The sequence below is a fragment of the Pinus tabuliformis genome, chromosome 1_1 (assembly GCF_031772625.1).
Source record: "Pinus tabuliformis cultivar Carrire ecotype Pingquan chromosome 1_1, CPIR1, whole genome shotgun sequence".
NCBI classification, from domain to species: domain Eukaryota; kingdom Viridiplantae; phylum Streptophyta; class Pinopsida; order Pinales; family Pinaceae; genus Pinus; species Pinus tabuliformis.
The window spans coordinates 320,451,692-320,461,855 of NC_142297.1; the positions used below are offsets into that span (position 1 = coordinate 320,451,692).

General features: G+C 35.0%; 1 protein-coding gene across 1 annotated transcript; it reads left to right on the forward strand.

The window, feature by feature from the left end:
* Positions 1-8,915: 8,915 nt before the first annotated feature.
* On the forward strand, positions 8,916-9,562 carry LOC149212837 (putative receptor-like protein kinase At1g80640). The gene is made up of 3 exons (XM_089390675.1): positions 8,916-9,112; positions 9,283-9,346; positions 9,469-9,562. The coding sequence occupies exons 1-3, from the start codon at positions 8,995-8,997 to the stop codon at positions 9,473-9,475; spliced, it is 189 nt and encodes a 62-aa protein (XP_089246801.1). The 5' UTR covers positions 8,916-8,994; the 3' UTR covers positions 9,476-9,562.
* The last annotated feature ends 602 nt before the right edge of the window (positions 9,563-10,164 follow it).

Genomic DNA, 10,164 nt, shown 5'->3' on the forward strand with positions numbered 1-10,164 from the left:
CCTTGTAAATGGTCATCGATTGATAATTTACCACAAGCCATTGACAAAGGAGGAATTTGTTAAAAACCTACAAGACAATATTGATTTAAAGATGATTAGGAAGGATTTTCCTTCTTCTCTAACTTGATTTGTAAATCTTTTTGTTTTTCTTAAAAAAAGAAAAAGAAAAAAAAAAAAAAAAAAAAAATATATATATATATATATATATATATATATATATATATATATATATATATATAGAGAGAGAGAGAGAGAGAGAGAGAGAGAGAGAGAGAGAGAGAGAGAGAAGCATGAAAACCAGCTATGTTAGCATGTTTATACATAAAATTTAGTGTAAAGACCAAGTAATTTTGGCACCTTAATTTTTCTTTTTGAATCATATTCTAATTCCCATTTTCTTTTTATCCCTCTTTTTCTTTTCAGAATAAGTAGCTACAGAATTGATGAGAATCTACAGCTTTGACACAATTTTGTAGCTAACATTTATAGGAACCATCAATTGGGACAATTGAAGACTTCAGCAAAAGAGGAAGATCAAACCTACAATTGCAAGTACCTGAAGACAATTCAAGCAGAACAATCAAGTGTTAGAATCACAAATTCAAAGGTATGCAAATATTAGACTTATCAATAAAGGTAAAACATTAGATTATGAATGACATAGACGTTATACTACCATTTAAAATAATGATTGCTATTCTGACTTCAAACTGAGTTGTAAACATTATATCACATTAATGAAATCAGCCACGAAAGAGCCCAATTACCATTCATCATTAAAAGAATACTCCATTTTAACCCTGCCTACTCATATCCATTTAATACCCTGCCCTATCAACCCTATTCTTCAAATATCCAGTGTACTCTCTGCCATCTCATTCTCTCATATTCATCCTTAGAACTAATATCATTCTAAAACCCTATCAAGGAAGCAATTGTGAAGCGAAACTTTTGCCAACATGTGGGTCATCGTCCAAACAGAGCCAAATGGGAGAAATTTTATGCAAGGGTATTCATAGGCTTGGCAGCTCCTCCAGCAAAGCATAGTGGCTAAATTTCATAGAAAAGTTTGATGTCCATGATCGAGAGGTGACCAAATCCTTTGCTCAAGCTTTTGATGGAACAGAGGCAGAAATCAGAGACATTAAAATTATCATTATCCTAACCACTAGTAGGTTATCATGTTGTGTTATAACGAAGCCATTGGGAGGAAAACGGGCTCCATTATTTTGACTGTGTTTGTTCCATAGATGAGAAAGAAAAGCCGAGAGGGATAGGTTATAGAACACACAAAAATGATTTTTCTATTGTAGTATCCCACGTGTGATAGGCCATACTTCTTTATACTGACAAACATTTTCTATTTAGAGAAAGAGAGCAGAACAACCACAGATTCTTTTGGGTTTTTCTCCCAAAAAAGTCTCCCAGGTCATAATCTTGTGTCAAATGTGTGTGAGAGATTTTATTTAGTTGTTCTCTATTTTATGCACAATTTTTAATTTTCATGAAAACAATATTAACAATTTTCTACAAATCTCGAAATCTAAAAACAAATAAAACTGTAATAATGTAGAATTTTATATTTTAAATATAATTTTATTTATTAAGAATTGTCAAATAAAATATCCACGAAAATTTATGTCTTAATTATATAATAATTAATTACATAATTTATTCTTCCCCTATAAATAAAAATTTATATAATTTTGAATTCATTATTAAAATTATCCCAATAAATTTGGCACACATCATCTATATATTAATCTATATATTAAGAATATAAGTTTGACATGTTAATTTGCTTCAATGATTTTTCTCATATTAGGTACATGTAAATATACATAATAAGAGTTGTTTCATTGTAAATGCAAGGAATATGATGAAAAAAGAGAAGGGTCCATTTGATTAATATTTTGTGTTATTAATTATTTAAAAATAAAAATCTAAATATTATAATTAATTTTATTTATATATATTCTAACATGGCCTGGTTCATTCCAGAGATCTCTTGTCCTGTATATACAGACATACCTTTCATACATTCCTGTGCTGCATCCACCATGGCACCAAATAGTGGCAATGTCGTGACAATTTTGTTCCAAAGCCTGTCTTGCAAGGTCACGATCCCGTCTTGCTTTATCATATATCATATCATGAATCCACTTTCCTCCTTTAGGGCATACTTTTCTTTCTGGAACAAAGTGTTGGAGGTCAGTGTGTAGCTGCAAATTGGCATCTAGCACCTTCATATTTCGGAGCTACCACGTGGGTTTCCAATTTCTTTTGTAGGTTTCCCAGTCTTGGTCAACAGGCATGGTTCTCAAGGCTTCTTGTTTCTGGTGCTGGTCCGATTCTGTGATGATCATCATGACATGATCTTTTGTTTCAATGTATTCTCTGCTAAGAAAATCAGGCAAATTATTGTCTTTTCCTTTGATGTGCTCTACCTGAAAGTCAAAGTTTGCAAATAAAGCCTGCCATCTGGCAAACTTGGCTTCTCCGGCCTTCTTGATGTCTTTTGTTAACACCTTCTGCAGAGAAGATGCATCAGTTCTTAGAAGAAAAGGTTTATTAATAAGATAAAATTCAAACTTACTGATGCAGTTCCATGCTGCCTTGACTTCTTTCTCTATCGTGGAGTAGTTCAGTTTGGCTGGATTCCATACTCCTGAGGCAAATTGAACAACTTGCTCTTCTTTTCCAACCTTTTGCTTTAGAATACCACCCCATCCAATATTACTTGCATCGGATTCAACTATTTTGTATGCAAGATCATCAACAACATACAGAATGGGCAAGGATTTTACCTTGGCCTTGATGTCTTTGACTGCTTTTGTATGGACTTCTGTCCATTCAGGAGGATTCTTCGTCAGCCTCTTATTTAAGATTTTTCTGTCACTGGCGCAGTCTTGATAAAAATTGCTGACGTAATTAAGGCAACCTAAGAACCTTTGCAGTTGGTTCTTATCTGTGATAACATCTGGAAACTTATCTGCAAACTCCAATGCATGCTTTTGCAGAGAAATATTCCCATTACAGATCGTATGGCCCAAAATTTTCACAGCAGTTTGAAATACCTCTATCTTCTTCTTGCTAAGCACTAAACCATTGTGCTTAACCAAATTCTTAAAAATATTTACATGTTTAAAATGTTCCTGAATAGTCTTAGAAAATATTAATACATCATCAATATATACAATCAGCCAATCAAAATATGGCTTGAAAATGTCATCCATTACCTTTTGAAACTTTGATGGAGCATTCTTGAGTCCAAAAGGCATGACATTCCATTCATAATGTCCTGCTGGTATGCTGAAGGCAGTTTTAAACTTATCTTTCTCAGCAATGGCCACTTGCCAAAATCCTGCTTTCAGGTCGAACTTAGAAAATATCTTGGCACCTGCTATCCTTCTGATCAAGTCTCCTTTGTGTGGGATTGGATAGGTGTCATCAGCTAGGACTGAATTTAGAGGCTTATAGTTTATGACTAATCTGGGAATGCCTCTAATTTGTTCAGCTCTTTTGTTGACATAGAACCCGTAACAGTTCCAAGGACTGTTGGATTCTCTGATCAGTCTTCTACTGAGGAGCTACTGAATCTCTTTCTGGAAAATATCTCGATACTCTGTGTTCATTGGGATGGATTTGCTTTTACAAGGCTTGCCAGTGTATCCTTCCTTGTAAGGGAGCTCCACTGTGTGCTGCTTCCTGTGCCAAAAGGATTTAGGTTCTTCAGAGCAGCATTCGTTTTCTATTATTTTCTTTAAATCTCCAATTTTGTTCTGGATCTAAGGCAGCTTAAGTTGTTCTTCTATTCTCAGCGTACATTTCAGATCCTTTAATTCTGATAGTCTAGCTTCGGCTCTATCCAGATCTTGTACAACGTGTACCATTGTAGAAATTCTAGGATTGGAGATATATGGAAGTTTAATTTTCTTTCTTGTCCCTTTTAAGGGGGGACAGAAATAAAATATCCAGCTTTACCTACTTTGAGTCTAAGTGACCCATGAGGTTCTACTGCTACAAGAAAGATATTACCAACAATGCAGTCTACTGGAATATCAGCTACTGCAAACTTCATATAAATACAGTGGCTTTCAAAACAAACAGATGCTTTGGGTACTTCATATCTAAGCTTTTTGTTACCCAATCCTACCACTTCTCTTTCTGCAGTCACCCAATATTTTGCTGGAATATTTTTCATATTCAAAATGTTAATATCTGCTCCAGAATCAATAAGAGCAATCATTTCAAACATTTTCCCTTTTATGCAGATATTTATCAGAACATGGTGTTGTTGGTATGAGATGGTTAACAATCTCATGTCTCTGAATCCAAAATTTGGATCCTTCATACCTTCAGCAATTTGTACTTCTTGATTACTGCTATGAGAAGCAGTATGCCATGGCTGATTATCATCGTCTTCTTTTGCCATCTGTTTTCCTTTCTGAATTTCTGCAACTTGAGCTTTTAGTGCAAAAATTTTGGTTTTGAGATTATGAATCTCTCTGCTAACTTCTCCTAGAGTAAGAGATCTTACTCTTTTAGGCTTCTACTGACGCCTTTGGAATGATTTTGTATTCTTTTCATATGATGCATCAACTAAGAGAGATTTCTTACCTAGACTGTTTGAAGCTTTTGCTTTTAGCTGATCCATAAAAGCTTACGTCAAGCGGTTTTTCATTTCTCCATCCTCCATGGCACAGATTTGTGACAAGATTTTTAGCTCTTCTTCTTTCGTTGCGGCCATAAGGAATTTTTCCTTCTGGGGCTTAGGTTGTTCCCTGTGTTCTTCACTTGAGTCACTGAAATATTCAGAGTCAGAATTATATTGGACATGACATGCACATTCTTCAGAATCAGAACACAAACAATCTGAAGAAATAGAGTCTGAATATTGCCCCATCTGAGCATGGAGTTCTTCTTCAGTCGAAGAACTAAATGAATCGCAAGAAGATTCATTTATTTGGTGCTGCTGAGCGATTTCTCTGATTGTGACATTCGGGCAGTGTTCTGTGCTGTGAGCATGAGAACCGCATTTCATACACACAATTGGTCTTCTTCCTTCTTGCTTTACTTGTTTGTTTCTTTGGGCAAAGACTTGGGACTTCTTTCCCCTGTTTAGTTTTGATTCTTCACCCTCTGGACATCGGGAGGAAGTATGTCCAGTTTTCCCACATAGCCAACAAGTAATTTTATTCCATCTGTCTTGTTTATGAGTATGCAGATGGATATCAGAAGGATTGTAATAATGAGTTTTGGGAACATATTTATAATACCCTCTTTTTGTTCCAGAGGCTTGACCATGCCTCGACTTTGAATATCTGCCTTTGGGCTTTGGATAATTTCTTCGGTTTTTGTAGAAAGTTTCTTTAAACTCTCTTTTGGCTTTTTTCTTAGCCTTCCTTTTCTTTACCAAAGGATCATCCAATGTTAATCCATATTTGTTGCATATGGATTTTCTATCAGGCAGTCTGGAAAGCTTTTCCAGAGACTTATTTACCTTTGAGCTAGTGCATAGACTGACCAATGTCCTTGTAATGAGAGAATAAATCTCTCCCCATGTGTATGACTCAAAAGGTAATTGAAAGACTTCCTGCACTTTAATATAATATTTATTTATTGATCATTTAGGTTAATTATTTATTTCAATAAAATAATATTGTTATATATTTATTTTATATAAAATAATTTATAATAATAAAAATTAAGTAAACTAATATTGTTTCTAATTTGATTATAGTTTTATTTTTTAGAAATAAAATTTAAAACAATTTAATTTTTGAAGAAAAAAGTTATCAACTCTTTTTTAATAAGTTTATATACTCAAAAAGATTGGTGTATGATACACATTTCATTTGGATTTATGGGAGAGAAAAGTTTAAAGAATTGTTGGACCATATGAATAACCAAATGAACAATATTAAATTGACCAATTACCATTCTTTGACGTCTTTCTCTCCAAAAGGCAAGGTGGTAAGATACCTCATAAGGTTTATCATGACAAAACCCACACTTATCAATATATTGAGGACTCTCACCATCACCCTTGGCAAAAAATAGGCACAATAAACACCCTTGCCATTAGAGCTAAGAGAATTTGTGACAATGATCACTTAAATAACGAACTTGAACATATCACTCAGGTATTCAAAAGTCATGGGTACAATGAAAATCTAATTAGGAATACTATCAAAAACTCGTTGAATAACAATAGGTATAATATAAATAAAAAGGACTTCTTAAAAACTATCAAACTTCCATATATCAAAGGAACTACTAGCAAGATAGCCAACATCCTCAACAAAAATAAAATGTCTTCTCTCTTCCTAACACCTTACAAAAAATGTTGGACTATTCTAAATACCAAGTTAATCCTAAAAAAGTAAAACTGTCTTTCAATCCCTTATGGATGTGGAAAGATTTACATTGGAGAAACTAGTCACTCAATCTATGCTAGGCTTAAGGAGCATTGTGTTGATATCAATCATGATAGATATAAGAAATATGCATTAGTTGAACACTCAAAAGTAACCAAACACCACATATGCCTAGAAAATGCCAAAGTCATTACCTCTATTGATCATTATTCTAAAAGAAAAAATGGAGGAACTTTAGAAATAGAAAAAAACCCTAATAAATTTAATCGTGATGGGTAGAAACTTAGCAAATCTTGGTCCCCATTATTAACTACAATACTAACAAAATTTAATTTTCTACATTATCTTCGTTATTACTAATCTAAACTAATTACATTAGTTTAATCATTACTGCATTAATTACAATATTTTAATTACATTATTTAATTACATTATCTAATTACATTAATTAATTACACCGTAAGGCGTTTCCCTTTGAAATGAATTGCCCTAGCCGCTGCCGTGTCCTATTGTTGACCGTGGATTTGTGGTGTTAGACGATTGAATGAAGTGTGATCATTGATCCAACATTGATCCTGAACAGTTAATGAGGAAGCGGGACGGACGCACCGCCAGCGAGCCATTCGTTTCGCATCAATGTGTGATATGTGTGGGCTCACCGATAAGCACTGAAGGACCAGTTTGCATGTACAGCTCTTCAACTAAGCGCACACTCATTTGGAGGCCTGAACTTCACTTGTGGAGGACTGTTGGGCATTTGGTGCTGCAAATCTTGTTGTGATCAGTGAAGATCAACTCTCTGTTCAGATCTGTTTACATTCTCACTTGAAGTGTTCAAAGAAATCCAATGTAAATGGGATTTGATCTACCCCGTGTATTCTTGTTACCAATTTTACAAATTTGAGAGCAATGCTAAGCATTTTTAGGTTTGAACCTTCCTTGAGAAAATGCAGATATCTACCTCTTTGAATATTTCTTGAGCTTTCTGCCACAGCCTGTTTGACTTTCAAGTAGAACTAATTTTCAAGATGGGGCATTCAGTTTTACTGCATATTTTGATTCTGAGTCTCTCTCTTTTTAACAAAGTTGAGACTGCAAAGGGACGTTCTTTACTGGTGCCTACCTCTGCGCCAGTTTCTTTGCATTTCGCACTGTCATCGGCTTCCCTACTTGATGATCCCCTAGCAAAAGGAAATGCATCAACTAAACCAAAAAATTCAACCGGTAAGGGCTTCAACGCCAGCCTTTTCATTAAACTTTTGAAGAGTATATTTATGCTAAAAAATATAGCCTATGTAAGATTTCTTCAGAAATTGAAATCTCTCAATTTGAATTGCTTGTTTGCATCTTTCTACAAGTTCTGAGAAGTCATTGCACTTTGTTCTTTTGACGATTGCAAAATGGGTTGTGTGTTCAGACACAGGTTCTCCAATGCAGATAGACAAAGAATCTCATCACATCAACAAAGGACTACTATTGGCAATTATCATACTGCCAATATTTGTTGGATGTATCATGATTTCTTCGGTTTGTACTTGGTTGTATAGAAAGACTTACAACTCTACTCCTTCTTCACCTCAACCTCATGCATTCGAGCGAAATTTAGATCCAGACGCCTCAGGTTGGTATCACCACTATGTCATATTTGATCCCTTTCACTGTGTGAAACCAAACCTTCTCTTGATGTGTACTCCAACAGGGCAGCCACAAGAGAGTGGTGCTTCCTATGGAGATATTGTTTGATTAGATTCGTGGCTGAGATTCGATGACTTCCCCTGTTGAATCTGTGTGGATATCTTTTGGATGTATGTATACATATTAACTATTATGCATTACTGCTAGTGCATTGGAATGGTTTCCATGACTATAGAAATTCTTCTCCTCTATCAAACTATTATTTTTCGTGGGGGTTAACATAATAAACATCAGACTTGATTTCATGATCTGAATCATCTGATAAAATCAAAATTTTGGATTCTAACAAATTATAAAAAGCCATGGGTGCGGATGACCTCTGTTTACATGAGAGTTCGATTAGTTACATTACGACTATTTTGATCTAGGGTTAGCTCACTAAGTTTCCTATAATTTGAATTTTCACAGATGCCTATAGGGGTATTCCACTCATGCCTCTCCTGAGTCGTTTGAACTCCCGTGTTTCTAAGAAAAAGGGATGTGCAACTGCAATTGAATATTCTAAGCTGCTAACAGCTACAAATAACTTCAGCAGCAATAACATACTTGGAGAGGGTGGATTTGGGTGTGTATACAAGGCAATGTTTGATGATGATTCCTTTGCTGCTGTGAAGAAGCTAGATGAGGGTAGTAGATAGGCTAAGCATGAATTTCATGTAGGTAATAAAAACGTTACATGTATTATTTTGGAAGCTGGCTGCTTCTTCAAACTTAAGAAGATATTGGTGAAGACATTTTCTGGGGGGGGTGCCCTAAAGTTTCCCTTTTGAGTGTCTTTTCTTTTGTGGATTTGGTGATGCACTACATTTAACATATTGCATTGTGCTTTTTTATTCTCCCTATAATTTTAGAACTTAGAAGAAGCTTTGCTGATTTCATCTGTTGGTATTGTCATTGGTTGCAGAATGAAGTGGAGCTAATGAGCAAAATCCGACATCCAAACCTTGTTTCTTTGCTTGGGTTCTGTACTCATGAACATACACGGTTTTTAGTATACGATCTGATGCAGAATGGCTCTTTGGAAGACCAATTACATGGTAGCTTTCTCCAACCACTGGGCAAGTTCAATATTGCCTATGTTTTGAAGCCTTTTATTTGTTCAAACAAACTTGATACTACCATTCGTCATGGATAAACTAGTAGGCCATGAGTAAGCAGCCTTTCACAGCTATGCTTTGTTAAGAAACTGTGCTGGATTGCTTGTCAGGACCATCTCACGGATCTGCACTTACATGGTTTTTGCGGATGAAGATAGCCCTTGATTCAGCAAGGTAGTTCTAACACAGATAATTTGATTCCCTACTACTAGATTTTACCAATTGAAATCACTTTTTCACTTGGTCCTCTATCAACCTGGGAGCTCAAGCTTACCATGGTTTTCTTTCTTTTACAGGGTCTAGAACACTTGCATGAGCACTGCAACCCTGCAGTGATTCACCGAGATTTCAAATCATCAAATATTCTTCTTGATGCAAGCTTCAACTCCAATGTGAGGGCAAGGTTTTCCAATCTCCCACTTACACTGACTGTAGTGTTAAAAATAGTAATACCATTAAATCTGCCTGGAAATGAATGTTTCTTATGTAATATTTATCGGTTAATTTGGGAAGATTCTTGTAAAGCATTAAGAAAGTTTCCTAGAATGTAATTGACAAAAGCCTTTGTAAATGTATGGCATGTGCATTGCATTCAATGGGAGATTCTGTGAGATGGGAATTCCATTGCTTTCCTACTGAATTTTTTTTTACTTTATGAACTATTTTAAGCATCAATTATTTTTTTGTCAAAATATTTTCATGTAGGACTTCAGTTTTTCTTTTCTATCAATTTCGTGACATGTGCAGCTGTTTGTATTAATTTATTATTGCTTATCATGAATTATACTTTGAGAAATTTCTAAATAGATTTATTTGTCCATCTTGGTTTATGTTCTTTAAAACACTTGGTCCAAAGTGAAACATTTCCTAAGTAGATGGTATTGTAGTCACCGCTCTCTAACCACTGGCTATGGATGCAGCTTTCAGATTTTGGTCTTGCAGTAACAAGTGCAGGATGTGCTGGTAACACAAATATTGATCTAGTAGGGACA